Genomic DNA, 12,171 nt, shown 5'->3' with positions numbered 1-12,171 from the left:
TGAAAATAGAGCAACAGGACCGCTGAGTCTTTGACTTTATTTATTTTCTGCTGTGTTTTACTTGCATCTATTTGAAAGACTGAGTGTAAACACAAAAAATATTTTATTTTATGTGCTGGAATGTGCAGAAAATAGGTTTAAATGTTAAACTAATTTCTTCCAGTCAGAGAATGTTGCATAGAATTAAATTTTTGCTTGATGCATAAAGTTAAAAGATTAAAACGAATAAAACAAGTTTTAAAAAGATGCTTTTCCATTTGATTACATTTTGTATGATGGATTATGCAGAAAAAGTAGAATTGGGCTAAAAGATCTATCGCTTTATCACCTATTCAGGGTGTAAATCGGGTTTTTAAAAAGTAACTAAGTAACTAATTACTTTTGAAAATAAGTAATCAGTAAAGTAACGGGATTAATTTTGGGGGGAAGTAATCAGTAACTAGTTGCTGATTACTTTTTTCAAGTAACTTGACCAACACTGGCTGTTTACTGCCTAAGGTTTTCTTGAAAAATCCTCACATATTCTTCTTTCGTTGTGTTTTTTTCCCTTCATCCCTTCAGCATAATACTCCTACCACCGTGTTTCACTGTGGGGACAATCAGTTGTTTGCCTCTTCCCGCTTTCTCCAAACATCCACTGCCAAAAGTATTCACTCACCCATTCAAATCATCCAGATTTCAATTACTTCTATGGCCACAGGTTTACAAAATAAAGAAAGTAGCTATGCAAACTGCTTCTACAAAAAAAAAAAACATGGAGCTTCATGGAATGGGTTTCCATAACCAAGCAGCTACACGCAAGCCTTACATCACCAAGCGCAATACAAAGTCAGATGGTGCTGGTAAAGCACACTGCTAATGGACTGCAACACAGTCGAGACATGTTCTCTTGATTGATGAATAATGCTTCTCTGTCCGTCTTTGGCAGTTGCCAGGAGACGATTAGTTGTCTGACGAGTAGTGTAAACTTTAGAAGAGGGGAGGATTTGGTGTGGGGTTGTTTTTCAGATGTTGGCTTCTGATCTTTCGTTTGAGTAAAAGGAACTCGTAATGGTTCAGCATACCAAGCCATTTTAGACAATTTCATGCTCCCAACTTTGTGGGAACATTTTGGGGATGGCGCCTTCCTGTTCCAACATAACTGCACACCAGTGGACAAAGCAAGATCCATAAAGAATGGCTAACTGAGTGTGATGAGGAAGAACCTGACTGGCCTGCACAGATTCTTGACCTGACCGAACACCTCTGGGATGAATAGGAGCGAGGACTGAGAGCCAGGCTTTCTTGTCCCATGCGTCTGAGGTCAGCGTCTGACCTCACAGGACGATACTGTGAGGAAGGACAGTTTATTTCCCATAAACACACTCTTAAACCTTAAGCCTTTCCAGCAGAATTAAAGTTGAGAACATTTTGATAAAAACTTAAAATTTTATTTGGAGGCAATTAATTTTGTCCTCATCTCTAAATCTCATTCAAGCTTGACAAGAGAAAGACATACACTACCTATACTATGCAAGATATGTACATAGTTAAATTAAACAGTAGTTTAATTTATTATCGTGCTCTTCTATTACCAGTTTTCACTATTTACTCACTTTAGGTATTTCCCAACAGACTGGTACTTTATGCACAGACCCAAAACGCACACAGGTTTATTGATTCGCTGAGATGACGCCTCGTTAGGGCTGGGCCATATTATACCGTTCACGGTAATACCGGTATAATGTTAGGCAACGATAGGAAAATGAAATATCGCGATAGAATGGGAGTAAAACGCGCATGCGCAGTGCCTTTGTTTTCATACGCACATGGCCGATTGTTGAGTGAAACAAATGAACCAGAATTGGTTTGTAAAAATGGTGCAACTTCCGTGATGTGGAACTGGTTTGGCGTTTGTCCGTCAGATACACGACAAAGCACATTTTTTTGCAGAACATGCAAGCGGCCGTCGTTATTGTCGTATTTGTCGGACTAAGATGCTCTTAAATCTGGGAGTAATCTGGGTCCTAAGCTCCGTATGCTTCAGGTCAAACAACACTGCAGCATCACTTAGAGTTAAAAACTGTCTAAATTCTTTCATCTTTAATAAAACGATCAGCATTGCTGCTTTACCAGGTGTAACTATAAAGTTTAACTTCCAGGCATCCATGAAAACAAAATTTATTACATTTAACGGAGTTAGAAGTTAGCAGGAAGCTAGCGGAAGTTAGCTCGCTAGTTTCGCTAGTTACCCAAGCATGATATAGCATGTTCTGACTGAGAGATTTCTGAAAAAATTCAAACGTACAGCTCTGCTATCACTTCCAACATAAATGAAGACAGGAAACTAAACAGCAGTGACGTTTGTAGGGTTACTGAAGTTGGGCTAGCTGGTATATAATGATGTGCTACGTGATCGCTAGCAACACAGCTATGTTAGCATAACATAAACAGTGAAGCTGGAGGACGAACACTAACACTTTTCCACTTATAAAAGTTAACGTGCCTGATAGTTAGAGACAAATGCAATCGCATGGCAGGATGCTGTAAACGGACCAAACTTCAGTCAGGAGAACAATTGAGATAATCCATCCACAATACGAGGTTAGTCATTAATATACTGCAGCAACATGGGAATAGAGCAGCTGCCAGAGAATTCAACATTAATGAATCAATGGTACAGAAGTGGAGGAAGCAAGAAGAATGAGTTTAATAAAGTTTGATTTATCTGACTGCCTTGTTTCGCTTAATGTGCCTTATAATCCCGTGCACCTTATGGTCCGAAAAATACGTACTGCACACTGCAGTTTAATGTTGCAAAGCACCTCTTTTTAACTTCAGTGGATATTATACATGGTTATGCTCAGGATATGTCAGTCCATTTCTACTGGAAATGCCTTTTGGTTAAACTTTCAGCAAGGAATTTGCATTTGCACTGTTACATTTTTATAAAGCTTTAATGTACATAAAAACCAGCTTCTTGTTTAAGTGAAAATAAAAGGAAGGTTGTCTTTTTGCACTAGTAATGTTGTGGAGTTGTATTTTGTCTCGCATCAATTATATCGTCAGTTATATCGTTATCGCAAATTTTCAAATATATATCGTGATAAATATTTTTGGCCATATCGCCCTGCTCTACGCCTCGTCATCGCCTGCCTCTTCTTATCCAGCTGCCAAATTCGCTTGAGGCTAAATGAAAGATCTCATAATGAGAAATGTCACCTTTTCTCACCCCAAGTGGGACAAAAACAATTTGCTTCAAAACATGGAAAATATTCTCAACATGGTGAGCTAAGTTTAGTATCATGGCCTTGGGCAGAAAAGACTAGTCAGACAGATTTTGCAGATGGAATCAAAATAGTGCTGGGGCACATGGGAGGCTATAAAACAGTGAGGGCACAGTCTTAAATTCTAATAAATAACTAATACCAAATGAAGGCAACACTAGTAAGCCTCATTTAAGTAACATAAGCAGCATTTATGACACCTCTAAGGATATAATGGGAAGATCTGCTGATGTTAGTCAGATGCACAATAGCAAAAATGTTAGCTCGTGAGGTAAGCAAAAGTATTACATGGATATGCAGATAAACTCTTAAACAGTCAATTAATTTACTGGATGTGTAAAAACAAGTGAATCAAAGATATTCATGGTTAAAAGCAGTATACAGCATTTTGCTTCAATGGATATCTAGTCTGCATACAGTTAGAGTCACTGTTACTTTTTTTTTTAAACAGATGACCAAAGATGCTATTAAATAATGTTTAAATGAATTAACACGGTTGTTTCCCTATGAGTAAGGTTAAAACCTTTTTGCTGGGTGCCACAGTGGTTGTTTCTATGCAAAAAAAAAGTGTTTGTGTTAGTCTGGAATTGCAGAGATGTTTGGACAGAATTTCTGACAGCCTCTCTTCTCAGCTTGAACAAAATACTGAAGCTCATTTTCATGTTTTACAACAGCAGAGCTGTGGTGCACTTGTACTGTCTGGTTAGTTTGTGACTGACAGTTGGCTACAAAGCACTCAGACATTTTTTTTCTACAGTTTTATATTTAATCAAATCGCCTGAGGCCATCTAAACCTGTATACCTCATTAATATTCCTAAACAAGCTTTCAGCAACTCTAATGCTGCACACTGATAATCAAGGACATGACACACAGCTCATACGTGGGCTCTGAAAACAGAGGGACTGCCCACCACTCACAGTAATTTCAAGTAATGAAAATATTGACCATATGGTGGAAAGTGGGTGCGCTGTTATGGTAACGCATTTTAATAAAATTAATTAGTGCTGTGGACGGAAATTGCAGACATGTTTTTTTCCATGTGTTCGAAAAGATGGGACATGTAAAACAAGGGTCGTTTTCTTAACCTTCTTGCTATAGGCTGCGGTGTCAAAAAAAAGAGGAAATAAACATCAATATTTTATCCAAGCAAAGTAGAGGCTGTCAGAAATCCTGTCCAAATCTCTCTGCTACAGCAGTTTTAGACAAACACTCCTGTCTTCACAGATATTATACAAGATATGTTTTTATTTTATTTTTTATACAAGATATCTAATGTGAGACACTGGATGTCTTGTAGACATGGTTTTAACTTGTGTGCCAGTTAAATAACCCCACTGTTTAACCCTTATCAGCACAAACACAAAGGCGCACTGTCTAGAACAATATAAATGAAATAGTGCCTGGCAAAAATATAGATATCAACACATTGAATACTACTGAATTCTACTATTAGATATTTCCCTAAATTGAATGAATGGATGCAAAGTTATGACTCTTTTAAAAAAGGGGTAGCTCTAAATCCAAAAGCGGCTCCTGAAAAAAGACCTGGTTTCTGTGCTTCTGTGTGGCCTACCTAAACAGAGCACAAAACACAACACAAAGCACCATTTTTAATCTCTTTTGAAAGTACAAGATCATATTATGAACTGGCAAAGCTTAATCCGCAACTGGAAAATTAACCTACATTTGCATGCAGAACAGGCTTCTGACTTCAAAAGTAAGGTTACAGCATTTTTATTCAAGCTTGCCTCTGTTCCAAGCAGCCAGGGTCACCTTACCTAACATCCAAACATCCAACTTTAACTGAGCTGACAGATCTGAAATGTTGTGCAGACAAAAGCACATTCAGTAAAAAAAGATGACTGTTAGCTTTTTACTTCATTTGTAAATATAAAGAAAAAGACCTCGCAAAAACAAAGTCAAATGAAATGCTCCTAGAATATACAGTCACTAAATACATACATCTTGAAATACTGTCTGTATCTGAGACTTTATAATACGAGCTAAAGCAGTGAGTGGCAGGATTTGTTAGATAAGTGTAAGGGAGTTGTAGATGTAATATTATTAGCAAATCTTGCCCTACCTTTTAAAAACCCTGATGTTTCACTTTAGGTTACGCCCAAAACTTCACCTGCCTCTCCACAACCCTTCCCCAATCTTTTGTGTCTGTTTCACTTGCACATAAACAAAAAATGGTGAAGCAGAGAGCACAGGGGAAACAAAAAAATAACATTTTTGCAATCACAATTATGTATAATTTAAAACTAACTTCATCATCCTGTTTTAGCCAGTATTCAGCAATCAGTCATTGCAAATTGTGTACTAAGTTTGTCACAATACTACAATCTAAAACTCAACCCTGTTCATTTTCAACTAATTTTCCTACTTATAGGTTATGTTTACCAAAATAATTATTTAAGCTTAAGTGTAGTGGTTTTATTTGTTTTAGAAATGATTTAGATCCTTTCATTACAGATTGTGAAGGTAAAATATATTTTACTGCCTACTAATAATAGAGATTACAACAATAAATGTTTAATAAACTCCACTTTTCAGACAGCTTTTTTGTTAACGGTGCGGTTAAGATAACAGAAATCTGAAATACTGGAAAATCCAGTGGGCTCAGCTGTTTTTGTGTGTAGCTGGGATTCTGAGCCTGCATCTTTCGCTGGCTTTTCTAATGCTGCATCACATATATCGATGGGAAAGTATGGCACAGTGCAGCGACACCACAGTTTATACTATCTTCATAACAGACAGCATAAAACTGGAATTCCGTGAATGAATCTAAATCATGAGCTTAAATGCAAACTCATCTCTGCTACACTTGATGTAACCTAAATCTGACCATGGGTACCACAGTACCCTGCGCACCAGTCCAACACAGTGGTTTACTGTGAATTCACCACAAACTAACCTGATTAACTGCCCAGTATTTTCATGCAGCATTTGAATAAAACTAGTTTGTATTTATTTATTTGTTTTGCAGGAAGTTTCACAAAATGAAAATACATAATTTATCAAAACACATCATATACAGATAGGGATGGGTATCGTTTAGGTTTTATCTGATACCGGTGCCAAATCGGTACTTTTGAAACGGTGCCGGTGCTCAAACGGTGCTTAAAGAATGGAGAACACAAAACTGGTCCAAAAACCTCTCATGTTCAGCTGGTTTTTTGTAAAAAGATAACAATGTTAGCCTTTTCTGCAGCTATGGGGCATATATGGTATCACTCTTGGCTGGAAGCAGTGCTTAAACAATGGGAAAAACACAAACTTTGTCCTAAACCTCTCATGTTCAGCTGTTTTCCACTTTTTCTTTGGTCATTTTAGCCTTTTTGGCCAGGGTGAAGGGAGCATCTGCCATCAAACAAGAAGACAGCTGCAAGTAGCTATGATGATGTTTGCTAGTTCACCTTACATGCATTAATGTAATAACGTGGTTAGCCTACTCAACGTAAATTAGCTACTCACGCAGAGAAGAACGGCTGCTGCTGCCACCATCATCCTCATCATTTCTGCTACACTGGCAGGGCTAGGGGCCAGGACTCTCCTCTTCGTGTTTTTGGGGGATGTTGCATAACAGGCAACCCACCCGCAGTAGATGTGCTCGGTGTGAGGTCTCGCAGCAAGCTATCAAATACGGCGCATTTCTGGGCTTTTAAAAAAAACGCTATGCGTCTCCAGGTGTTTCATCAGATTCGAGGTGTTAGCTCCTTTGCACAGTATCACAGTATCAGCTTAAAGCACTTGTTGCTGCTGAGTTTGCATATTTTGCTGTGAAGTACAGCCAGACTTTTGACCGCTTCGCCTTGGGCATTTTTAATCTGTAGCTCTGCTCTAAAAGAACGTACGTACCTGGCCCCGCCTACTATCCTCGGAAACGTAAAATGATTGGCTCGAATCTAAAGTGTATCACAGCTCAGGAAAAAAAAGCACCGAAATAAAGCACCGAAATGTGCGCTGCTTTTCGGTCTGGTTACTACCGTTTATGTCAGAACGACACCGGTACCCATCCCTATATACAGATCAAATATGTGATTAAAATGATGACATTGCATGTGATCTTTAAATTTGCAGTTTATCAAGCATCACTGAGCGGTCCTTACCTTTAAATATAACCCCTCTTCTTCCTCTTTTGTCTTGTCTGTCTTCCTACACCATGCTCCATCTCTGAGTGAAGTTAACTCTCATTCTTTTCTCTACCTGGGAAACAGAGCAGCTGGACTTTAGCTAGAAACACACTGTGTGACAATCTGCACACAAACTCATTGTGTATTTGTTGATGTTTGTTGAGCTGATAGAAATGTTGAATTTGAAATTACCTCACACTAAAAAAAATAAAAAATAAAATAAATAATAATAATAATGATAATAAATATTAAAGTACAGATACCTGAAAATTCTACTTAAGTACAGTAACAGAGTATGTGTATGTTGTGACTTCTCTACTAAGAGAAGCCCACCTGGAACATCTAAAATATTTTTAAAGCAAAAATAATTTAGCATGTTGTATGAGTCCAGTCTGGCTAACACTTAATTCCGTTCATTGAGTCACAGCACTTATATCGATCCACCAAATCAACTGTGTATCTCCAAGGAATGAGTTAGGAAGGGATTAGCTCCTGGCCCTTGATTAGCATTTTTTGCTTACACAGCATGACACCATCCATCTCATAGCAGCTGCATTTATACCTATTTAACCTCTAAGAGATGTCTCCTAAGACCAACCCCCTTGACCTCATCTAAGGTCAAATTTCTCCAAAGTCCCCAAGTATTTTCTCAGTTCTTCAACCTTCATTAGTTTGAACAAGTCTATTAGGTCCATCCTGCTGCTACAGTCATATGATATCATGAAATGTAACAAAAGGCCTCCTCCTCAGCTTGGAGAGTTCCCATCACTCTCGTGGACTTGGTGTCCACATAAGTCTCTGTCCTGTGCTTTCAATAACTCACGCAGAAGCCTATCAGCAGAGCGGTAGATCAGGTAACACCAGCGAGGGTGCAGTTCTTATTTGTGCAAACCAAGGTCACTGAACCACATGGATGCTGGATCAATCAGACAGATTAATGAAGCACAACTTGCTGACATGACGAATATTGACACCCTTATTACATCTTGGTCCTGCAGTCCACAACACTGCTTATATAAATCTGGCCCAAGTAGAAGGAGATGGGTAAACTCCTGAACCTAATCCTTCACATGGTAAACACACTACAAGAAGAGCTTAAATAAGGAAATGTGTCTCTCCCTGTAATTTACTAAATCCAAAAATGTCACAGAATTAAAGCTCATGGTGTAAACGCAGGTTGCAAGCAGTTTGAGCTCCAGTATCCTCAAAAACTGATCAATATTTATAAGATGATCAAACAAAAGTGGATTATCAGGAGCAAGACCTAAACATTTAAATACCTAATGACTTTATTTATTGATTATTCAGTCATACTGAACCTAGTTTTTTGGTTATTCCTCAGTCACACCAGACTTGGGAATAACCAGTCAGCTACACACCCTTGCAACCACCAAATTTCCATAAAAACACTCCTAAACCTTGTGGAAAGCCTTTCCAGATGAACTGAAGCTGTCATGCTTGCAAAGGGTGGATCAACATCATATTAAATCCTATGGATTAAGAATGGGATGTCAAGCTCACATGCGTCTGAAGCCAGACAAACAAATACCTTTGGCAATATAGTGTGAAAAAATCCAGTAAAGCTTGTTTGTAGAAAACACAAAATCACAAAGGCAATTTTTCACTATTTTCCAGTATTTAATACTTCAAACAGATAACTAAAAAAACACCTGAAATAATAAGCTAAAAATAAACAGTAGTTATAACCCTGCAGCATTTTCAGCACACCAGATTGTGCTTTTGTTTAAACGTGTGCTATCACTCTTGATTACTAATTTTCCTTTTAATGAAAGAATTACCTAGTTAGTTACTAACTAGTCACTTGGTTTAAGGAACCACCCATTTTCATTTGAAAAGTCCACACAGTATAACAGGAAGTGCATAACGTTCAAAAACAGAATTAAGCCTCTGCAGTAGGTCTAATCCCATGTCACCTTGCTTTTACCTAAATTAACTGGTTTTCTTAAATGCTTAAAGCACCTCAAACGTCACATCTCTTGCCCAGATTCTGGTTGTATTTCTGACAACGGGGCCAGAACAAATGGCATCCTCCAGTTTTAATCAAAGGGAGGATTAACCTTTTCTATCAGCGGTGCCTCTCTTAGCAAAATAGGGAGTCGAGATTTAGGATTATACCTGTGAAGCCATACTTTAGCTCATTATTGGACTTGGATGTTCAGACCTGTATGACACCCCTTATATCACTGGCATTAGGTTACCATTAATGACTCAGTAATCCTTCAAATCTCTCTAAAGAAATGCACCTCAACATGAACCTCTGGAAATTAATGTATTTGTAGAGCCTTCTCAGGTAATGATCCTCCATATTTTTAGAGATAACCTCACCACTTACGAGCAATACCTGGCCACTTAAGATAAATACCACAACGTTGATTCTGATTTTTCATTTCAATCACACAGCAGACATAAAGCTGTTTTGCTGCATAGTGCCCACACTAGTTTCCTTAATTTCTACTAACAAAGAGCAGCTGTTTGCTTTCCACCCATTTTCTATAAGTTCCCTTATAGATCAGTTGCCAAGTTAAACTGTTATTATCCCAAGGCTTTACAGCACAGAGCAACAGCAAAGGAATATAAGGAAATAATACAAAATTTAAAGAGATCATAAGGACTAGTTATGGTCAGAATATAGCCTTTTATAGAAATTTGGCTGCATCACAATTACTGATTATGGATAACCATGGCAATAACACATCTGTAATTCTTCTTTCTGTACAGTTTCATTGGTACAGTTATGGCTACACTCTTTTACCACCTGCTTGCAATGAATGTATTCAATGTATTGCAGAGAGAATACTAACTAGGACTGAAAAGAGAGACCATATTTTCCCGTATTAGCTCCTCTTCATTGGGTCTCTGTTAAATCCAGAACTGAACTTAAAATCTTTCTCCTCACATTCAAAATCTTGATTAATCAGGCCCTACCATACCTCAAAGACTTCAAAGTACCTTATTATTCTAAGAGAGCACTTCACTTTCAGACTGCAGGCTTACTTTTGGGTCATAGTTTTTAAAGGTAGAACAAGAAACAGAGCAGTCAGCCACCCGGCCCCTCTCATGTGAAACCCAGTTTGAATTCAGGAGACAAACACTTTCCTTTATGATAAATCTTATAGCCAGGGCTGGATCAGTTGACTCTGAACCCTCCCTGAGTTATGCTGCATTAGAGTGCTGGAGTGCCTCCCATAATGTATTGAACATTTCTTTAGTCTTCTTTTTTGTTTCACATTTCACTTTCTATGTGTTTATACACCACTGCTGCATTTAATCATTGCTAATTACTAACCTCTGGCCCTCTCTTTGTTTTTTTGTCCTGTCTTTCTCTGCTCTCATCTTTCTCCTCAACCCCAAAACACCCAAAGCAAAGTGGCTGCTCACCCTCTGTCTGGTTCTGCTGAAGGTTTCTTCCTGTTAAAAGGACCCAACTTTAACTGTTCTTCATTTTTTCCCCTTCTCACTGTCACCAAGTGTGTGCTCATAGGGTTGCGTCTGATTGGGGTTTCTGTCACATATTTACCCTACAATATAAAGCACCTTGAGGTGACTGTTCAGAACTGGTGCTATAGAAATAACCCGTAATTGAAACGAATAAAGAACCAGCAATGTTGGCTAATTTTAGGGCCAAACAAGGATCAGACAAATCTTAATGAAACCTTACTCAAGCAACATGCTAATCAAACTTCCCATGCTTTTCTAAAGCCTGCACTGGCTGCTGCAATAAACTGTTCTCTGCACCCAAAATAACTTCCTGAGAACCGCTGCAAATCACAGTAAATGGTTTTGACTATTACAAGACTATTATTCGCCTCTAGCGTTTATTTGGCGTGGAGAGGAACATTTTTACGGCACACGCTTTGCGTTCAGAACTCAGCAGCAGTATGACTGACTCGTATTTCACTGTGAAACAGACTTAGCGGTTGGACTTCCCGTGCCGATGCTCCAAAGACGCTTTAAAACATTACGCTTCCACACAGCTCGAATAAATACCAAGCCAACCCAGTTCATAAGTGGCAAAGTCAGCCAACTTAATGAGTTTACTCTACCAGTTTGAAACAAAAGCGTGGCTTCAGATAATAAAGTGCTCTGCGCGTTTCAAAACACATTATGTGCTTCGCTGTGAACTTCCAAAACAGAAGCTAACACGAACTACTGATGTCGGAAGTTAGCACCGGTGGAGTGAAAGAGAAAATGAGGGAGAAAGTATAAAGTACCTGTCTAAGGCGGTTGTCCTCTTCCATGCTTTCTGTGTTGTCGAAAAGCTTTCTATAAAGCCATGGAAGGCTTGGAAGTTTCTTTCTTTTGGTGTTGTTGAGTTGGTAACCATGAAAGCCTCTGGTTAGCAACGAGACCTGTCAAACAATGGCGGAGCCAAGTACGGCAAGCGGGAGGTCGACACGTGCTTTTCGTTGACGTTTAGTGTTTTGGAAGGTTTCGTTTTGCAGCTGAGCGTCAGGGGAGAGTGTCCCGTCAAAATAAGAGCACACCAAAGACTTGAAACTGTTAAAAGGTACCTGCATTGTTATATAATGTTCTTTTGGCGAGTTAAGCTTTCCTCCAAAACTGTTTTTAAAAGTAAAGACGTATTTAGCCTAGATTGTCCTGCAACTGAAGGACAATTTAGGTTTAAAACAAACAAACAAACAAACAAACAAACAAACAAACAAACAAATCAATAAATACTTTTTTTAATCCTTTAAAAATCAGAATTGAGCTTAATAAGTTCCTGACCATTAAGTTAATGATAAT

At 38.4% G+C, this 12,171-nt stretch overlaps 1 protein-coding gene across 8 annotated transcripts in view; it reads right to left on the bottom strand.

Moving 5' to 3' along the window:
• Positions 1-11,803, bottom strand: part of enox2 (ecto-NOX disulfide-thiol exchanger 2) — a 192,161-nt gene extending 180,358 nt beyond the window's left edge. For 4 of the 8 annotated variants that reach the window (XM_086300875.1, XM_086300868.1, XM_086300908.1 and 1 more), the window contains exons 1-2: positions 11,637-11,772; positions 7,381-7,477 (exon numbers count right to left, since the gene is read on the bottom strand). Coding sequence is in view for 2 of the 8 variants with exons in the window: in XM_086300899.1 (XP_086157025.1) it covers positions 11,637-11,749 (113 nt within the window). In the remaining 6 variants the exon portion in view is untranslated. Of the gene's footprint in view, positions 1-7,380; positions 7,478-11,636 lie in introns of all 8 variants that reach the window. The other 4 variants (XR_015130404.1, XR_015130406.1, XM_086300899.1 and 1 more) reach the window with 2 other exon arrangements.
• Positions 11,804-12,171: the final 368 nt, after the last annotated feature.

The sequence above is a fragment of the Aulonocara sp. 'chitande type north' Nkhata Bay genome, linkage group LG2, assembly GCF_057382095.1.
Source record: "Aulonocara sp. 'chitande type north' Nkhata Bay isolate Kocher_YH1m ecotype deep benthic linkage group LG2, A_spYH_male_GT1.1, whole genome shotgun sequence".
In the NCBI taxonomy this organism is placed as follows: domain Eukaryota; kingdom Metazoa; phylum Chordata; class Actinopteri; order Cichliformes; family Cichlidae; genus Aulonocara; species Aulonocara sp. 'chitande type north' Nkhata Bay.
Note: the sequence above shows the minus strand (reverse complement) of the source record. Positions and strands in the feature narration are given on the sequence as shown.